This window comes from Perca fluviatilis, chromosome 8 (genome assembly GCF_010015445.1).
Source record: "Perca fluviatilis chromosome 8, GENO_Pfluv_1.0, whole genome shotgun sequence".
Taxonomy (NCBI): Eukaryota; Metazoa; Chordata; class Actinopteri; order Perciformes; family Percidae; genus Perca; species Perca fluviatilis.
In genome coordinates, this window is record NC_053119.1 from 1,934,071 (window position 1) to 1,955,419 (window position 21,349).

Below are 21,349 nucleotides of genomic sequence, written 5' to 3' on the forward strand. Positions count from 1 at the left end.
TTCTGCACATTGGCCGCGTGGCGTGAGCGTGTCAGCTGCGTGGCGTGTGGCATTTTTATTTTGGCTCCCATGTTAACAGGTTAGAGCTTATACACTGCCTGCGTGATATGCACGTCTCAGGCGCGACTCGAGCTGCGCCGAAAACGCGTGCATGCTAGAAATAGAACAGACGCCTATTTTTCATGCGACACGCCAGCGTGTTGGAAGCGTTTCCTGACAACATAGAATAGGAAAATATGTTTATATGTCATTTAGACACAAATACATATTAATAAATGACATGTTGATGTTTGAAAGTCTCGAGGTTTTGATATAAATGTAATTTAAAAAAATTATAATAAACAATTATCGATTTTCGTCACCTGTCAATCCAGAAGGAAATATTCTGGAGCCTATTTTTCTGTCAATACTGCCGACGTTGTCTTTGCTGTAATCAGATCAGTATATATTTCTGTTTATGTTTATGGGAAACATCCATGTGTCCAGAGAAGGCTAGCAGCAGCAGCAGCAGCGCCGCGTCAGACACCTTTCTGGTGTGCAAAGACATAGAAAACGCCACGCAGCCACCACGCAACAGAAACGCCACGCTCGCACCACTCAGCCAGTGTGTAGGAGGCCTTAGTCCCACAGCGACTCCGTCCCAGAGTCTGGCAGCGGCCGTGCTTTGATAATCTTCACATTAACCGGAGCGAGCGTCCTCCCAACAACCGGCTAGTTTGCTGCTCATCATCTGCCGCCCGACCTGATTAAAGCAGATAACAAGCTTAATGCTGCGAGCCATCGGAGGGGAAGTTAATGACGGCGTTTATGAACGTGTGAAAGAGAGTGGGAGGTGAAACGTGTTTCACTGTGTCCAACATTTATGTCTGTTTCCTAATAGAAATGAAAGTAAAACATTCTTACTATCTTTTTTTTTACTTCCTTTATAATCCTTTCTCCACAGTTGAAACATCAGGGTGTAATTAAACATCTGTTTGATAGAAATGAAATATAATAAACTCACACACTGAATATTAAGTCATTAGGTTTTAGTGTTTTAAGCTTTTGTTATAAATCACAGAAGAAACAAAACAAGAATCCATTCTGCTTCAAGAGTACTTTTACTTTTGATACTTTAAAGGTCCCATGACATGATGCTCTTTGGATGCTTTTATATAGACCTTAGTGGTCCCCTAATACTGTATCTGAAGTCTCTTTTATATAGACCTTAGTGGTCCCCTAATACTGTATCTGAAGTCTCTTTTATATAGACCTTAGTGGTCCCCTAATACTGTATCTGAAGTCTCTTTTATATAGACCTTAGTGGTCCCCTAATACTGTATCTGAAGTCTCTTTTATATAGACCTTAGTGGTCCCCTAATACTGTATCTGAAGTCTCTTTTATATAGACCTTAGTGGTCTCCTAATAATTAGGATGTGCCATTTCTGTGTTTGTAGCTATTGAGGAGGAGAGAGAGAGGGGGCAAGGTGGAGGGTGGGGGTGTGGCCTTGATCATCTGCCATTTTGCTTGTTTGAAAGCCATGATGTCTCTCTCTCTCTCTCTCATGGGTGGGCCAAATTCTCTGGGCGGGCAAAGCAGAGAAAGGGGAGGTAACCTTGCTCCTTATGACCTCATAAGGAGAAGATTCCTGATTGGTCCATCTGAGCTTTCATTTTCTCAAAGGCAGAGCAGGATACCCAGGGCTCGGTTTACACCTATCACCATTTCTAGCCACTTGGGGACCATAGGCAGGCTGGGGGAACGCATATCAATGTTAAAAAACCTCATAAAGTGACATTTTCATGCCATGGGATACTTCTTTTGTCCTTTAGTAAAATTTTATATTCTGGACTTTTACTTGCACGAACAGTAATTTAATCATTGTAAAACACACTGTATTTAAAGTCTGCAGAAACATTTTCCACACCACCAGAAAGAAGGGGGGGGGGGGGGGGGGCGGGGGTTTTTTGTTTTTGGGGGTTTGGGGGCCCCCCGCCCAGGTCTTTGTTTTTTTTTTTTTTTTTTGTGTTGGGCCGTCAGCTGACCCTGAGGTGGGGGCGTGTCAGCAGCAGAGACGGCAGAGCGTAACGTTGCGTCCGTCTTCCAACAAATGAACTCCCACCTGAGGACAGAAACTTTACCGTGACTCACACTATATGCAGATGATGAGCCGCGTTACACAAAAGAACGGGTTTTTTACTCCTGGAACCACACTGTGGAGCTCTATAGTGTGACTTGTTACTAAGTCAAACATCCAAATGTCAGTTGAAGGCTAACTATGTGTCTGGAAGTAAAGCAAACACATGTAACGTCCGACATATGTTTATCTTAGTGTCTCTCCCTCTCTCTGCTGACTCCTCGCATCTGTTTCCACTTTTGTCTTCATAAAAGCTCAGTTTTTTGGGTTGGCAGCATATAAAAACTTAAGTTCTGGGTTCTGAAGCACAGAATTCAAACTAATCCTCAGTTATGAAGTAAAGAGCGGTGTGTGTGTGTGTGTGTGTGTGTGTGTGAGTGTGAGTGTGTGTGTGTGTATCTGTGTGTGTGTGTGTGTGGGGGTGTGTGTGTGTGTGTCTCTGTGTGAGTGAGTGTGTGTGTGTGTGTGTGTGTGTGTGTGTGTGTGTGTGTGTGTGTGTGCGTGGGTGTGCGTGCGTGCGTGTGTGTGTGTGTGTGTGTGTGCTCTGACCTGGCTGAGGCTGAGGCTTGTTGAAGACATCTCTGCAGCCTCTCCAGTAGTGAACAGCTGTCTTCCCGTGGTAATCTCTGATGCTGGTTTTAGCATCTGATGGAAACAAGAAGAACATTATAGTTGCTTTATTTTCTTGCTTCCTATAAAAGGTTGTAGAAGATATTTCCACTTTCATTTGACAGCAGAGAGAGACAGGAAGTACAGGATGGAGACTTTAACCAACCGGGAACGTAATGGATTACGTTCACATGCACATATTATTCCAGTTTTGCCCTTTTTCCAAAGACAGGATTCCTCTAAGCCACATGCCCGATGCACGCAGGCCTGACCAAAGTCTGCAGTGGGCCTGAAAGTGTTTTTCAAACAACGTGATACACACAGAATTTGGCAAATTCACAGACTTTAAGACTCAGAAATTCCCCCAGAAGACGAGATTTTATATATTCAGGATGTGAAACAGGTTGTTGTAAAAAAATTATCTTTGTTTGATTGTTAAGGTACTTTTTCTAAGTTGCATGCTCTTAGCTGTTTACATGGGAAATAAAAGTGAATATTCTTCTAATATACAGCCTCTCCCCCTCTCTCCTCTCTCCTCCCCCTTCTCTACTCTCCCTTCTCTCCTCTCCCCCTTCTCTACTCTCCCTTCTCTACTCTCCCCCTTCTCTACTCTCCCTTCTCTACTACTCTCGATAACGTGCGGTGGAGAAGGAGCGAGGCTCCTTCAGTCAGCCGCCTTGGTCTTGAGGATGAACAACAGCACATCACTGTTTCTGAGAGTGATTATGCAGACGGTAAAGCTGCCAGTCTGAGAGTCTGTCTGGATTCATTTCCAGTTTTCTTTCATCGCTGTGTGAAGAATCAAAGTTAGTGTCCACTAAAACTTCTGTTGTTGCCGCTGACAGACTCAGATTATTATTCTAAGTGTCTGACAACATTATGGGATGGATCCCTACAGAGATAGACCTTTTAGTTAAAGAGTAAGATCCTTTTAGTTTAACATGAAACAGCCCCAAAATCACCATCACCAAACTCCACCAGACTCCATGTAAATAATCAGGACTTTTATCATCTTAAAACACACTTCATTCAAAGTGGACAGAAACTACATAAAACTATCAAAAGCCGTCTTGGTTCATCTTTCCACGGTTGCAACAATCACCACTCTGGTTTGGTTGAAATAAACCCTTAATTCACCCATTTACATGTGGAGATATGCTGTCTCTATTTACGCTAAAAGTCCTGATTATTTACATGGAGTCTGGTGGAGATATGCTGGCTCTATACATGCTAAAAGTCCTGATTATTTACATGGAGTCTGGTGGAGATATGCTGGCTCTATACACGCTAAAAGTCCTGATTATTTACATGGAGTTTGGTGGAGATATGCTGGCTCTATACACGCTAAAAGTCCTTTTTATTTACATGGAGTTTGGTGGAGATATGCTGGCTCTATACACGCTAAAAGTCCTGATTATTTACATGGAGTCTGTTGGGTCTGGTGATGAAGATTTCAGGGCTGTTTCATGTTAAACAAACAGGGCGCAGGGAACTGGGAGTGAAAACAAGTTGCATAAAAAGTGAGAGGATGTGAGTGAAGTTATCCTGCAGCAGAAAGAAGAGTTGATCCGTGAAGATTTCCTGGAGGAAGAAACGTGGCGTTTAACGGAGGAGGCTGCGGCTCATCGTGTTGCAGCTCAGAGGAAGATGCTCCCATGATTCTCAGTGTGACATCAGAAAGCTAATGGTTTCACCGTGTAACCGACTCTGGTTAAACTCCCACCACCCCTCCACCCACCTCCATCAAACTCTCTCTAAACTGTCTGTGTGTGTGTGTGTGTGTGTGTGTGTGTGTGTGTTTGTGTGCGTTTCCCAGAAAGGAAAGCTTTCCTCCGCTGCAGTGCGCCAACTGTACGGACTGGTGATGAAACTCTATCTGTTCTCCAGAGTCTCAGCTTCAGGAGAAGAACTTCTCTGTGTGAGATCCAGTCTGTGTGCCGGACTCTGAAGGTGTTTGATATCAGTAGTATATATATATATATATATATATAGTACAGGCCAAAAGTTTGGACACACCTTCTCATTCAAGGTTTTTTCTTTATTTTCATGACTATTTACATTGTAGATTCTGACTGAAGGCATCAAAACTATGAATGAACACATGTGGAATTATGTACTTAGCAAAAAAGTGTGAAATAACTGAAAACATGTCTTATATTTTAGATTCCTCAAAGTAGCCACCCTTTGCTTTTTTTAACTCTGCAAACCCTTGGTGTTCTCTCAATGAGCTTCATGAGGTAGTCACCTGAAATGGTTTTACCTTCACAGGTGTGCCTTGTCAGGGTTCATTAGTGGAATTGTTTCCTTTATTAATGGGGTTGGGACCATCAGTTGTGTTGTGCAGAAGTCAGGTTGAAACACAGCCGACAGCCCCATTGGACAACTGTTAGAATTCATATTATGGCAAGAACCAATCAGCTAAGTAAAGAGAAACGAGTGGCCATCATTACTTTAACAAATGAAGGTCAGTCATTCTGGAAAATTGCGAAAACTTTGAATGTGAAGTGCAGTCGCAAAAACCATCAAGCACTACAACGAAACTGGCTCACATGAGGACCGCCCCAGGAAAGGAAGATCAAGAGTCACCTCTGCTGCTGAGGATAAGTTCATCCGAGTCACCAGCCTCAGAAATCCCAAGTCAACAGCAGCTCAGATTAGAGACCAGATGAATGCCACACAGAGTTCTAGCAGAAGACACATCTCTAGAACAACTGTTAAGAGGAGACTGCACGAATCAGGCCTTCATGGTCAAGTAGCTGCTAGGAAACCACTGCTAAGGAGAGGCAACAAGCAGAAGAGATTTGTTTGGGCCAAGAAACACAAGGAATGGACATTAGACCAGTGGAAATCTGGGCTTTGGTCTGATGAGTCCAAATTTGAGATCTTTGGTTCCAACCGCCGTGTCTTTGTGCGATGCAGAAAAGGTGAACGGATGGATTCTACATGCCTGGTTCCCACCGTGAAGCATGGAGGAGGAGGTGTGATGGTGTGGGGGGGCTTTGCTGGTGACACTGTTGGGCATTTATTCAAAATTGAAGGCATACTGAACCAGCATGGCTACCACAACATCCTGCAGCGACATGCCATCCCATCTGGTTTGCGTTTAGTTGGACCATCATTTATTTTTCAACAGGACAATGACCCCAAACACACCTCCAGGCTGTGTAAGGGCTATTTGACCAAGAAGGAGAGTGATGGAGTGCTGCGCCAGATGACCTGGCCTCCACAGTCACCGGACCTGAACCCAGTCGAGATGGTTTGGGGTGAGCTGGACCGCAGAGTGAAGGCAAAAGGTCCAACAAGTGCTAAGCATCTCTGGGAACTCCTTCAAGACTGTTGGAAAACCATTTCAGGTGACTACCTCTTGAAGCTCATCAAGAGAATGCCAAGAGTGTACAAAGCAGTAATCAGAGCAAAGGGTGGCTACTTTGAAGAAACTAGAATATAAGACATGTTTTCAGTTATTTCACACTTTTTTGTTAAGTACATAATTACACATGTGTTCATTCATAGTTCTAATGCCTTCATTGAGAATCAACAATGTAAATAGTCATGAAAATAAAGGAAACCCATTGAATGAGGTGTGTCCAAACTTTTGGCCTGTACTGTATATATATATATATATATATATATATATATATATATATATATATATATATATACACACACACTGCAGCAACGTGGTTGGCCTTATGAAGGCAAAAGATGTCGAGGTTATACACATTCTCCACATTTATGACAGTCAAATACTTTAATTACTATAATTAACTTATAACTTGTCTCGTGTGTGTGTGTGTGTGTGTGTGGCGTGTGCGTGTGTGTGCGTGTTTGCGTGTGTGTATGTGCCTGTGTGTGTGTGTGTCTCTGTGTGTGAGTGTGTGTGTGTGTATGTGTGTCTGTGTGTATGTGTATGTGTATGTGTGTGTGTGTGTGTGTATGTGTGTATGTATGTGTGTGTGTGTGTCTCTGTGTGTGTGTCTGTGTGTGTGTGTGTGAGTGGGGGAGGGGGTCAGCAGGCCTGTCAGTCTGGCGTTGTGTGGGTCTTTTGTCTGGCAGAGCGATGTGCATCACTGCTCTCTTCACCTCTGAGGCGTGGAGAAGAAGAATCCCTCGCCGTTTGATTCTCAATGTGTGAATATCAATTTTATACGTTAATATGAATCAAACCCTCAGAACACAACGAGAAACCAACGCTATGAAAACGTGGTTCTAAGAGTTGGAGTTGTTCATGGAGTGTGGTGGGTTTGGTGATGGTGATTTCGGTGTTGTCAGACATTTAGAATAATAATGTGAGTCTTTCAGCAGCAACAACAGAACTTTTAGGGGACTCTAACTGCTGCTGAACATTAGTCCTTTTTGACTCTGGGTCTGTAATGTGGATTTTCGATGTAACGTATGTGGGTTGTAGAGAGAAAATGAGCCATTTTTTAATGATCTATTTGCAGAGATCTGTGGCCAGAAGTCTGCAGAACTAAAGAGGAAATGTGGAGAAGACAGACGTGTGTGCAGGTGCATAAATCTGGTAAAAATGTTGATATTAAGGAGGACGGACTCACTGTGAGTGGTGATCAGGGCGTGGACGATGTGCTGGTGCCCGTGGATGGAGGCGAGGTGGAGAGCTGTGTAACCCTGGAAACAACACACAGTATTATGGTCTGTACTCACAATAAAACACTTTAACCCATGTGTTGTCTCCCCCGCCGACCTTGATGCAACTTTTTGTTTTTCTGGGTCAAAATGTAAAAAGAAATCCACGTTTTGGTCGTCTATTTTGACACTTGTGTCACTTTTTTAGAAGTTTCTGTCAAAATTTTTCTGCGTTTTTTGAAGCTTTTCCCATGTTTGTCACTTTTTGAAGTTTTTGTTACATTTTCCTATGTTTTTTGTCACATTTGTCCGTGCTTTGTTGACATTTTTCCCAACGTTTTTCAACGTTTTTATAAATTTTTCTTTGCATGCTATAAAATTTAATTAAACACCCAAATTCAATGAAAGTAGTGAACTGACCATTTATTTAACTTATAACTTTTATTTAACCATCCACGTTATTTATTTATTTATTTTATTTTGAATAATTTTGAATTAATTGCACTTGAAGCACACACATTTTTTTTTATTATTATTATAGTTTTTAGAGGGGCTGAGATGAAATTTAGGGGGGCTTGAGTCCCCTTAAAAGGGTCTAAAATCGCCCATTGGGGACACGCAAAAGAACGCAGCGGGCCTGTGGTGTAAAGGTGAGACCGACTCAACTTTAGTAGAAACTACCCCCCCCCTGTGTCCCGCTGCGGGGGCCAGTCATGTAACAGAGATCAGACTTGTGGGGGTGTTTTGAGGCGGTGTGAGAGTCCCGTACAGGAAACAGGAAACATCACTGCCTCTATCTATGCCACCAGAAAGATTTTAAACACCAAACCCAAGCTCTGAACTGTTTCCTCAGTCCCTCGTCTCTTTTCTTTCTCTCTTTCTCTGGAAATGAAGCTGCTTCAAGAGAGATCTATAAACCGTCTGATGGAAAACAGGAACTGTGCTACGTTGGGGGGTTAAAGAACACAACAGGACGTCACACAGATGTCACTTTTTTCAACTTTTCTGACACTTTTGTTGACGCTTTTTCCGACATTTCTGTCACTTGTTTTTTATGCTTTTACCAAAGTTTTTGTCCCTTTTTTTGGGTAATCTTTTCAATTAAAAGGATATATATATATATATATAAAAAGAAATATATATTTCTTTTTTTAAAGATTATTTTTTTGACTTTTCCCTTTATTTGATAGAGATAGTGGATAGAGAGGAAAGGGGGAAAGAAAGAGAGGGGATGACACGCAGCAAAGGGCCGCAGGTTGGACTCAAACCCGGGTCACTGCCAAGGACTCAGCCTACATGGGGCGCACGCTCTTAACGGGTGAGCTAGAGGCTGCCCCCCCCCCACTTACATTTTAAAGCACATGTATCAAACTCGAGGCCAGGGGGCAGCTGTGGAAGCTGTTTTTAAAAATGTTATCTTTGTTTAGCTTGATATGCTAAACTCTACCATAGGAACTATGTTAGGGCTTTATGTCGACTGTAGGTAAGAAGACAATATGAGACATGCAGTAAAACAGTCAGAGATATTTGACTTTATCTCTTAAATAAAAGCATGTCAATAATCTCTACATGTCGGTCTCCTTCTCCAGAGTGGCCCCTAGAGAAACGGAGTTTGTCACCGCTGCGTTTAGAGTTGTAATCGGTTCCGTGTGAAAGAGTCGACGTGTTTCAGAAGCACGTGGTTTGTAAAAGCCGGCGTCTGTCGGCTCCGATCACCGTGAGTCCGTGTGTGTGTCCATCAGCTGTCCGCTCTGACAGAAACTCTCCCGGTCTCCATCATTTGTTCCCATTAACACCGGCGGGTCCCGGCGGAGCGGCCGCCCGTCATCCTGTCAGTCAGACGCCCGTTTCCAGCTGGATGAGTGACAGCAGCGTGGCGGCGGGGGGGTCTGAAGTCGCTGCTGATTAACAGGACGGGTCTGTAGTGTGCAGACTTTAAACGGCCCGCGGGCGCTCTGATGTGGAGAAGAGAACCAGAGAGCGCTGTCACGCTGTCACAGACTCTCCGTTACATCTGGAAACCGGCGTGTGATGAACCGTCTCCCCGCGTTTCTCTCCGGAGGATGACGGCTTCTGTCGTTTGGGAATAATCGCAGGTTAACGAGACCTCCCCCCACCCCCCGAGAAACGGGCCCAGAAGGCCTTTGTTGAAGCAGCAGTTCTGACCTATGTTTACATTTATAAACATGCTTGTTGACACTTTTCTGGCACTTCAATGTTTTTCGGCGTTTTTTGACACATTGAATTATTATTATTTTTGTACAATCTTTGACGTTTTTTCAGCGCTTTCTTGACTCTTTTTTTGACTTACAGATGCTAAGAGAGAAAACGTTATCTCTTTTGCTTGTGTGTGTGTGCATGTGCGTGTGTGTGTGTCTGTGCGTGTGTCTGCGCATGTGTGTGTGCGTTTGTGTGTGTGCGTGTGTCTGTGCCAGTGTGTGTGTGTGTGTGTGTGTGTGAGCGTGTGGGTGTGTTTGCGTGCGTGATTGTGCAATTTTCTTTGGACATTCTTTGACATTTTTTCAACACTTTTGATGCTTTTCTTGACTCTTTTTTGACTTAGAGATGCTAAGAGAGAAAAGGTTTTCTCTTTTGCTGATTATTTTACAAAGAAGTCCAATATTTTACTGACAACTTTACTTCAACATTTTCACTGCAGGATACACTGCACACATACACACACACAACCACAAACAGACAAAAAAACCTATCAGTCCCAGACTTCCTGTGTGAACCGAGCCTTCAGTTTATAGCGAGACCTTACAGTGTAGATTTAAAGAGGTGCATTAGAACAGGACTTACCCCCTTTCAGAGAGACGCATGCAGCATGAGAGAAGTCAGATAAACACAGAGAATAAAGACAGACGCAGTAAACTCATTTCTCTCTCTAAACATTCAGCAGAGAGCCGTCAGGCTGAAATCTGAAGGGAGGCTCGTCTTTAGGGAGAGGTCTGCAGCTGGAATGGTTCAGAAAATCACTTACGTGCTGATGAAGTCGGAGAGGACGGTGAAGAGGATAAAAGAAGAGAGGAAACAGATAGTTAGTCGCATCTGGATCAATCAAAACTGAAATCATAAGCCAGGGATGTATGATTGTCCAAAATTTAAATAATAATACATAAGACAGAGAATGGTTCCGAAAGAATAACAGAAAATGTGTCTCTGATGCAACATTCACAGGAAATAATCTGCTCAGAATTCATCCTAAACTCTTTTCTTACAAACTTTCCAGCAGTTATTGTGTTAATTATTTGGGTTCATTGTTCAGTTTATCAGTTGTTCTGTTCTGTTATTGTTATGCATTGACTAAATAATATGAAATTCCCCATGCTCTGGTGTTCCCCCCTCTCATTCCCCCTGCTCTGGTGTTTCCCCCTCTCATTCCCCCTGCTCTGGTGTTTCCCCCTCTCATTCCCCCTGCTCTGGCGTTTCCCCCTCTCATTCCCCCTGCTCTGGCGTTTACCCCCTCTCATTCTCCCTGCTCTGGCGGTTCCCCTCTCATTCTCCCTGCTCTGGCGTTTACCCCTCTCATTCCCCCTGCTCTGGTGTTTCCCCCTCTCATTCCCCCTGCTCTGGCGTTCACCCCTCTCAAGGTTTTTTTTGACAGGTTTTTCTGGCTGCCCCAATAACGTTTTTGTCATTTTTCGTTACTTTTTTCGACAATTCTGTTGCTTTTTTCGGCCTTTTTCCCCCCACATTTGTCGATTTCTTTGACATTTTTGCCGTTTTAGAAAATGTAAGACACGAAGGACCGATATCCTGGGATGGTTTGGAGATGGTTTGGTTGGTTGAAACCTCAGGCTTTTCTTTGTCTTTTCCCCTCTGAGAAGTACCGTTGAGGTCGAGGTATGTAAAGCACGGAGAGAATCCACAGCCTTCACTGAGCCCTGAGCTACTTTTCTCCTCTTAATGCGCTCTATGGATTATTGATTTTTGATTCGCCCGCTGCTCCGGCTGAGGGTCTTTTTATCGGAGCCATTACGTCCTTAACGATCAGAGACAAAAAGTTAATTATGTAATTATGGAGCCAATGAGTGACTTGTCGGCTCTGCTTTGCTCCGGCAGGGTTTAAACATTATCTGCTGTGTGACATCATCAGCGGCAGCGAGGAGATTAACTCTCACACAGGCCGAGGCTGTCGGGAAGCCGTTAACCAATCACAACATTGGCCCTTTCCAATCAATCCACTGCACACTGCCGCTCTGTGTGTGTGTGTGTGTGTGTGTGTGGGGGTGGGTGTCTGTGTGTGTGTGTGTGTCTCTTTGTGTGTGTTGCTCTGTGTGTGTGTGTTTCTGTGTGTGTGTGTCTCTCTCTCTGTGTGTAAGTGTGTATGTGTTTCTCTGTGTGTGTGTGTGTGTGTATGTGTGTGTCTCCCTGTGTGTGTGTGTATGTGTATGTGTGTTTCTCTGTGTGTCTGTATGTTCCTCTGTGTGTGTGTGTCTATGTTTCTGTGTGTGTGTGTGTGTGTGTGTGTGTGTGTGTGAGAGATGTTTTTCTGGTGTTATATTTACTACTTTTTCCCATGTTCCCAAAGTGTAAATGTTGCCATCCACTGATGTTGTGGGAATATCAGTTAATTGGTTTATAGAGCTAAACGGCTGGTGATTTATGAATGTGTATGATTGTTACACACTTTAACACAGACTTGTGAATGTTGTCGTCTCTCTGTTGGAACACATCTCTCAACATGTTGCGCTGTTCCTTTAAGAGAGATTCAATTCTGAAAGAATCTGAGTTGAAGAGCTGAAGACAGCTCGGACATGACTGTTTATGCAGCTAAGTTATTAAAGTGCATGACGGCTGCTGACACACACACACACACACACACACACACACACACACACCCCCACCACACACACACACACACACACACACACACACACACACACAAACACACACACACACACACACACACACACAGACGCAGCTCACCGATCTGACGTTGACGTCGGCTCCGGACCGGAGCATCATGTCCACCGCCTCCTGGCGGCCGTGCTTGGCTGCCCAGTGAAGCGCCGTCTGAACACACACACACATATGAAAATGTGAAAACACACGCTTACTCACCTTCAGTAAGATCCTTTTAGTTTAACATGAAACAGCCCCAAAATCCCAATCACCAAACTCCACCAGACTCCATGTAAATAATCAGGACTTTTATCATCGTAAAACACACTTCATTCAAAGTAGACAGAAACTAAATAAAACATGGAGTCTGGTGGAGATATGCTGGCTCTATACATGCTAAAAGTCCTGATTATTTACATGGAGTCTGGTGGAGATATGCTGGCTCTATACACGCTAAAAGTCCTGATTATTTACATGGAGTCTGGTGGAGATATGCTGGCTCTATACACGCTAAAAGTCCTGATTATTTACATGGAGTCTGGTGGAGTTTGGTGATGGTGATTTCGGGGCTGTTTCATGTTAAACTAAAAGGATCTTACTCTTTAACTAAAAGGTCTATCTCTGTAGGGATCCATCCCATAATGTTGTCAGACACTTAGAATAATAATCTGAGTCTGTCAGCAAGTCTGTAACTGAACATTTGTCAATTAAAGTAAAAACCAATTTCAAAGATTGTCCCATCAGTCACTTACAAAGGAAACATGTTTTTGGCAAAAGTCTCTTCTCTCTCTGTATATAGATAATTACCTCTTCATCTCACAGAAGAATTAAATGTTTGTTTTTAATATTATCCAGATGTGAACTCTCCTCTCAGACAGAGGACAGAGATCCGGATCATTTGAATAAAGTTCTGCTTTGAAGTGACTTCCTGGTTAATTAGTTAAAACAGATTTGGGCTACAAGCTGCAGACACACACACACACACACACACACACGGTCAAGGACAGTTTTCTCATCTCCACGTCACTAATCACAGTGTTAATGTGCTCTCCTCACACATTCTCTAATGTTTTGTTCAGTTATTATCTCTGAAATGTGGACAATCTGCTCCGTGTTATTAAAAGCACACTTCACTTTATTATGATCACTTCACTAGAGATAAAATGTCCAAAAACATGGAGCGAGTCCTCGGGGAGTCGATCAACAAACAAATGCTGCTGCTCTTCAGGAGAAACATGGAGCAGCACTATGTGGAGTAGTTGTGATTTCCTGGGTTATAATCTGTGCTTCAACTTGCTTAACTTTCGTTTCTTTTTCCAACTGTTCATGTGCTTCACATCATACAGAACAGTGTTGTCAACCAAAGGTATTTACACACAGACACACACACACATGCACACCCCCCCCCCACACACACACACACACACAGAGGTACACACACACACACACAAGATGCACACACACGCACACAAGCACACACATATGCATGTGTTTAAACGTTGTGACTGAATCTACTGAGGGAGAGGAAACTGACAGCACCATTGCTAATGCTAACAGGCTAACACACACAGCACCACAGAGTGAAGACAATGAACTTACAAACTTGAAGTGTCCGAGGGTTTGAGGAGGAGAGGCAACATGAACGTTAGATTATGCAGAAACATTTTACAAAGTTTTTCTAACATCAGCATTGTTTTCTGTCAGTTGGAGTTATTTTAACCCTCGTGTTGTCTTCCCGTCGACCACGCACCTTTTAGTTTTTCTCGGTCAAAATTAAAAAAACATGTGTCACTTTTATCCAAGCTTATTTGTCACTACTTCTGACATTTTTGTCGCTTTTTTCAACGTTCTTTTCACAATTTTTTTTTCAAATGCTATAAAAATAAATAAAACACCCAATTCAATGGACCTTCTTCACAGCAGACATGTTGACTTGTCATAGTAGGAAAAGCACAGCTGAGATTGATAACCTTAACGATGGCTCAGTTCCATCAAGTGTCCCAGTAAGATATTTCAGTGAGTCAGCATGACCAATACCAGGACCTCTCCTAAGTGGAATGCAGCCATCAGTAATGGTTTAATACCAGGACCTCTCCTAAGTGGAATGCAGCCATCAGTAATGGTTTAATACCAGGACCTCTCCTAAGTGGAATGCAGCCATCAGTAATGGTTTAATACCAGGGCCTCTCCTAAGTGGAATGCAGCCATCAGTAATGGTTTAATACCAGGACCTCTCCTAAGTGGAATGCAGCCATCATTAATAGGTTTTGAATACACCTGTGCTTTTCCTGCTATGACATGTCAACATGTCTGCCGTGAGAAAGGTCTATAAAAGTATTGAACTGATCATTTATTTAACATGTGAAGAGCATTGTAGGGAACCATCCACATTATTTCTTTTTGAAAATGTGGTTGAAAGAAACCCAAATTTCTGATATAGAAACTTTTTGAAAATGGGTCAAATTTGACCCAAAGACATCAGGAGGGTTAACCCCCTCAAAGGTTTCGGGGCATTGGAGGAAACATTGATGGCGATGACTACTCCTTCCTCTTCCTCCTCTTCCCTTGCTACAGTAAACTGGATTACACAAAGGGAACCGTGTTTTCTGCTGTTTTTCATCCGTTTAATGGAGTGCTTGGCTGTTCCTCCTTCAGCCAACAACCGAGAGCGTGAAAATCCAAGAGGACAAACAGCCTGTGGTCGTGTGCAGGATGGTTAATGGAGCTTTACTGTGGCGGGGTGTCTGTGTTGGCGAGCTGATGCAGACTGACTGCTGAGACCGGAGGGGGAGGGGGGAGGGAGGAGGGAGGGGGGGCTTCAACCGCCACGCTTTTCATTACAAGGTGCTAACTGAACCCCGCCTCGCCACCGGCCGCTTCTGACACTCACTGAGATTGTTTAGGCCTTCACCTGAGTCACGGACACACACACACACACACACACACACACACACACACACACACACACACACACACACACACACACACACACACACACACACACACACACACACAACACACTCACTCTGACACGACACACACACACACACACACACACACACACACACTCTGACACAGACACACTCTGACAGACGCACACACACCGACACACACACACCGACACACGCACACATGCACGCACAGACACACACACACACACACACACACACAGACACACACACACACACACACAGACACACACAGACACACACACACACACACACACACACACACACACACACACACACACACACACACACACACACACACACACACACACACACACACACACACACACACTCTGACACACTAACACACACTGACACACAATTGACGTTGGCAATTAATAAGAGTTGACAACTAATCGATAAATCTTTGCAGCTCTTCTGGTCTACACAAAACAACGCAGAGTGCGACACATGACGGACACCTGTCTGCCTCCACAGGAAGCTCCAGCCTCCGTTAAACAATGCTAGGAGGGCAGCACCGGCGCCAACCCGGCACTGACTGCCACCAGGCAGCCTCGGAGCGGCGCTGACCCGGCATGAACTGAGCGGCGGGCACCTGCCGGCCCTTTGGAGGCTGAGGGACGGGCGGAGCGAGTTAGCCCTGGCGGTCAGAGAGCAGCATCAAACAGGCCAACATTTCACTCGTCCCGTTTTGGTCACGTGAAGCATGAAAAGGAGTGTAATACTTTACATTGATGTTGTTATTTCTGCATGGGGAGGGGGTGGTCCATACAGCCAATGGGAGTGGGGGAATGGGGGGGGAGGAGGGGGGGAGGATAGGGTAGGCCATATGGAGGCTCCTTTTGCAAAACAGCTCTTGAATAGGAAGCTTAGAGTCCCATATGTGGCGCTTTGAACCAGCGTCTCTTTCATTATTTATTGGGCGTAGAATCACTTTGACTTAACAAAGAATCTGAAGAACATATGATGGGACTGGAGGAGAGAGAGAGAGAGAGAGAGAGAGAGAGAGAGAGGCTGTAAAACAGAGGAGTAAATCAAAGATGGATCCGCTGCTCCAGATTAACGAGCTGCCTAAATGAGGACGATCTGTTTACTAATTTCCAGATTCTCACCATAAAAAAAACGGTGAAATCAGGTGTTGCGGAGCAGAGAGTGAGCCACGGTGGACACAAACATGAAAGATCTTTCTGCTGATGGTGTGATGATCAGTTCCTCCGTCTGCATCCTTCAGGCTCACATATTAATTACCATGTTATTACAATATCATTACACATCCCCAGAGTCTCCCATCACACCTGACCTCACGAGCATCCGGGGCCCCATCCCTCTCTGGAGCCAGACCCCCACACTCAGTCTGCGTCTCTTTTCCTTTTTTGTCTTTGTTTTGCATCTTTGTTGAGGTGTTGTGGTCTTTGTAGTCTCAACGTGGTTGTTTTGCGCCCCTTTAGGTAATTGTGAGTCTCTTGGTGGTCTTTTTTGATTTAGTAAACCTTCATGCTGCTGATATTCAGGTGGCAGACGCCTGCAGACGTTGGAGGTAGTTGTGTATGTAGGACAGCGTTTACCTGTCAGGCTGTTTGAAGAGACGACTGCACGCCTCGCAAAATAACACACACACACACACATACACATACACATACACATACACACATACACATACACACATACACACATACACATACACAGACACACACACAGACACACACACACACACACACACACACACACACACACACACACACATACACACACACACACATACACACACACAGGTTTGGTTGTGCAGACAGCCAGATGGAGGCGAGCGTGTGTGTGTGTGTGTGTGTGTGTGTGTGAGATATCAACGCTGAGCTAATTGAGGCTGAGGTGAGTGTGTTGTTGTTCAGATAGTCAGTGTTCACTTTTTAACCAAAAGGAGAAGACAACTCACCCCCTTCATGTTCAGCGACGTTCACATCACACGAGGAAGAGTTGGAAACACAAACAAAGAAGGAAAACTTTAACACTTTCATTTCCTGTTTTCACTGCAGTAATATTGACATGCTTACTGACCCATAATGTGGTTTATAAAGTTATAAATGTAGTAGCTTTAAAGCTGTTTCAGCAATTCAACATATTTACTTATCTGGGCCGCACAATATATGCATTATATATCGTAATTCGCGATATCAACTTGCACAATAAACACATCGCGAAACAATCTCAGAAGTTTTTACTAAAAAAAACTAACAGTTTAAAGTGCATTTTTCTTTCTGATATTTTCTCTCATCTAACACAAACAACCTTTGAGTGTGTTTGTTGCAACTTTGGTCACAAGCTGTACAGCCCCCCCTCGCCATTTCTTGGGGCCGTGGACTAAATGCTCACTGCGCTCTCTTTCCCCGCGTGGAGGGACGGGGCCGCCTGCTCCCGGTGCGGCTGTCAAACGGGGCAGACTGTCCTCAGTGCGCCCTAACCGCGTCGCAACACCGGGCAAGTAGTCTTCCATACGCCACAATTCCCCAATCCGCAGCATGGGGGGCAACTCAGGGTTCAGTATCTTGCCCAAGGACACTTCGACATGGGACTGCAGGACCAGAGATTGAACTAGCAACCTTCTGATTGGCAGGCGACCGCTCTACCACTGAGCCACAGCCGCCCGGGTTGGTATACATTCGGTATATCGTACTAAATGTATGCACACCAATTCATATGATATCGAAATTAGGCAACTGCTGGATACAGAGTCTGTTCAGCGGCCGTTACAGTTGAGTTTAGCCAATAAAAAGGGAGCGACGGAGGGGTTAGACACCTGTTTCCTGGGTGAAAGTCTTGTGTTTTCTCCTTAACTTCTCCAGGACATGAACACCTGTTTCCTGGGTGAAAGTCTTGTGTTTTCTCCTTAACTTCTCCAGGACATGAACACCTGTTTCCTGGGTGAAAGTCTTGTGTTTTCTCTTTAACTTCTTCAGGACATGAACACCTGTTTCCTGGGTGAAAGTCTTGTGTTTTCTCCTTAACTTCTTCAGGACATGAACACCTGTTTCCTGGGTGAAAGTCTTGTGTTTTCTCCTTAACTTCTTCAGGACATGAACACCTGTTTCCTGGGTGAAAGTCTTGTGTTTTCTCCTTAACTTCTTCAGGACATGAACACCTGTTTCCTGGGTGAAAGTCTTGTGTTTTCTCCTTAACTTCTTCCAGGACATGAACACCTGTTTCCTGGGTGAAAGTCTTGTGTTTTCTCCTTAACTTCTTCAGGACATGAACACCTGTTTCCTGGGTGAAAGTCTTGGGTTTTCTCCTTAACTTCTTCAGGACATGAACACCTGTTTCCTGGGTGAAAGTCTTGTGTTTTCTCCTTAACTTCTTCAGGACATGAACACCTGTTTCCTGGGTGAAAGTCTTGTGTTTTCTCCTTAACTTCTTCAGGACATGAACACCTGTTTCCTGGGTGAAAGTCTTGTGTTTTCTCTTTAACTTCTTCAGGACATGAACACCTGTTTCCTGGGTGAAAGTCTTGTGTTTTCTCCTTAACTTCTTCCAGGACATGAACACCTGTTTCCTGGGTGAAAGTCTTGTGTTTTCTCCTTAACTTCTTCAGGACATGAACACCTGTTTCCTCGGTGAAAGTCTTGTGTTTTCTCCTTAACTTCTTCCAGGACATGAACACCTGTTTCCTGGGTGAAAGTCTTGTGTTTTCTCCTTAACTTCTTCAGGACATGAACACCTGTTTCCTGGGTGAAAGTCTTGTGTTTTCTCCTTAACTTCTTCAGGACATGAACACCTGTTTCCTGGGTGATAGTCTTGTGTTTTCTCCTTAACTTCTTCCAGGACATGAACACCTGTTTCCTGGGTGAAAGTCTTGTGTTTTCTCCTTAACTTCTTCAGGACATGAACACCTGTTTCCTCGGTGAAAGTCTTGTGTTTTCTCCTTAACTTCTTCCAGGACATGAACACCTGTTTCCTGGGTGAAAGTCTTGTGTTTTCTCCTTAACTTCTTCAGGACATGAACACCTGTTTCCTGGGTGAAAGTCTTGTGTTTTCTCCTTAACTTCTTCAGGACATGAACACCTGTTTCCTGGGTGAAAGTCTTGTGTTTTCTCCTTAACTTCTTCCAGGACATGAACACCTGTTTCCTGGGTGAAAGTCTTGTGTTTTCTCCTTAACTTCTTCAGGACATGAACACCTGTTTCCTGGGTGAAAGTCCTGCGTTTTAGGAGCCAAACATCCCCCCTGAACTCCTCCCTACGAGGATCTTCATGCTCTTATACAGCAGCAGTCATTGTGATGCTGACGGTAATAAATACTAGAATACTACCAACTACCTTTCACAGATATGTGTGCGAATGCTTCATGAGAACAGGCTGAATACAAACGGTCCATAATGATGTGAAACTGCAATTTCCTTTTATTGGAAACACACACACACACACACACACACACACACACACACACACACACACACACACACACACACACACACACATCTATGTCTTCCACCAACCTAACAAACACTGTAAAGCACATTATAATTCTCCTACACAGTATAAATTCTTAAATTAGGCCCTGAATAACCTTGACTATGCCTGAGGTATTTATTTTTAGAGCTCCGTTTGGCTCCAGATTTGTTAAAAGAAGGTGCGAGCTGTAACTCCGTTGGCCCGTCGGCACCACAGCGCTCACGCTCTCAGTCGTGTTTTATTAAAAAGTGGAAAGTGTGTTTATCTGCTTGTGTTCCTAATGGGATTGGAGTTTATCTGCTTCATCTGAGCCTCTGCAGCTTCTGATCCCGACTAACAGGATCATTACCCCCCTACCCCTCCCCTCCTTTGTTCGTCCTTTACATTAATTTCAATAAGAAGATTACTAACTTGTTAGCTGCTCTCTGAACATTTAATTCCCCAAAGCCAATTGTTTTCTCAACGTGCTCGGCTCTGTAACGCTGCCCATCGAGTTTCACTCTGAGATTTACCTTCACATACTGTCAGAAAGCACAATAGGAAAAGGACGGTAACCCTTTACCTCAAGGTATCTACATAAGAGTGTCATGACACTGTCATGACACATAAACCCTAACCCTAATCATAACCATAACTTGTCATGACAAAAAAATGACACTTACTAAAAGAAGCATTATGTCATAAATGTTTATGACTGTTTATAATGTTTATGTCACGTTCATGACAGTGTCATATCACTCTTATGTAGATATCTTCAAGTAAAGTCTAACTAAAAAGACTTATTGAAAAATAAGCAACACGTACAAAACTTGCCGTAATCTCCGCCGAAATGAAGGGCAGCTCTTGTTGCTCTGTACCCGTCTCACAGTCACCTATTCTCCGGTAACTGAACCACCGACTACCGCTTACCTGACGGAGCACCATGCAGAGCACCGTATCTGGCATCGCAGAGCTCTTTAGCAGCTAAACACATATACTAACTGCTGATACTGGCTGCAGGAAGCTTTGTAGACCAGGTGGTCTCCTAGTTTTGTAGGATATTATACGTTTGGTAGCCTACATTATTGAACTATATCATGAATATTTGACACATATTATGGTCATAACAAATATTGCCCCCCCCTCCACCTAAGATTTGGATATTGGGTAACTCTTTACTTGAAGGTATCTACATAACAGTGAAATGACACTGGTTCTGGACAGCCCCCATCCGTTTTAGTAATAATCCTCCGTTTCAGCACCATGGACAGCCCCCCTCTCTGTTTTAGTAATAATGCTCCGTTTCAGTACCATAGACAACCCCCTCTCTGTTTTAGTAATAATGCTCCGTTTCAGCACCATGGACAGCCCCCCATCTGTTTTCGTAATAATGCTCCGTTTCAGCACCATGGACAGCCCCATTCTGTTTTAGTAATAATGCTCCGTTTCAGCACCATGGACAGCCCCCCCTCTGTCTTAGTAATAATGCTCCGTTTCAGCACCATGGACTTCTTCTGGGATTTATCAGTGATAAAAAAACATAAAACAGCGTTGTGCTTTACTTACAGAGACGAAATCCTGACGAGAGCAGAAAAGAAGCAGAGCGAAGAGAAAAAAAAATTATTTAGACACAGCACTAATACTTAAATATATACACACACACATACGCAGAGACACACACACACACACACACGCACACACAACATAATTTTGTACGTCTACATTTGGTATGTCCTTGTTTTTATATAAGCCATTATAGGTTTCTACCCTCACATGTATTTTATATTTAATATGAATTTT

General features: G+C 43.8%; 1 protein-coding gene across 1 annotated transcript in view; it reads right to left on the reverse strand.

Moving 5' to 3' along the window:
• Positions 1 to 2,017: 2,017 nt before the first annotated feature.
• LOC120563719 (ankyrin repeat domain-containing protein SOWAHC) overlaps positions 2,018 to 21,349 on the reverse strand; it is a 44,320-nt gene continuing 24,988 nt past the window's right edge. The window contains exons 8-13 of the mRNA XM_039808078.1: positions 21,116 to 21,127; positions 12,247 to 12,333; positions 10,298 to 10,300; positions 7,284 to 7,356; positions 2,668 to 2,763; positions 2,018 to 2,103 (exon numbers count right to left, since the gene is read on the reverse strand). Coding sequence (XP_039664012.1) covers positions 2,018 to 2,103; positions 2,668 to 2,763; positions 7,284 to 7,356; positions 10,298 to 10,300; positions 12,247 to 12,333; positions 21,116 to 21,127 — 357 coding nt within the window. The remainder of the gene's footprint in view (positions 2,104 to 2,667; positions 2,764 to 7,283; positions 7,357 to 10,297; positions 10,301 to 12,246; positions 12,334 to 21,115; positions 21,128 to 21,349) is intronic.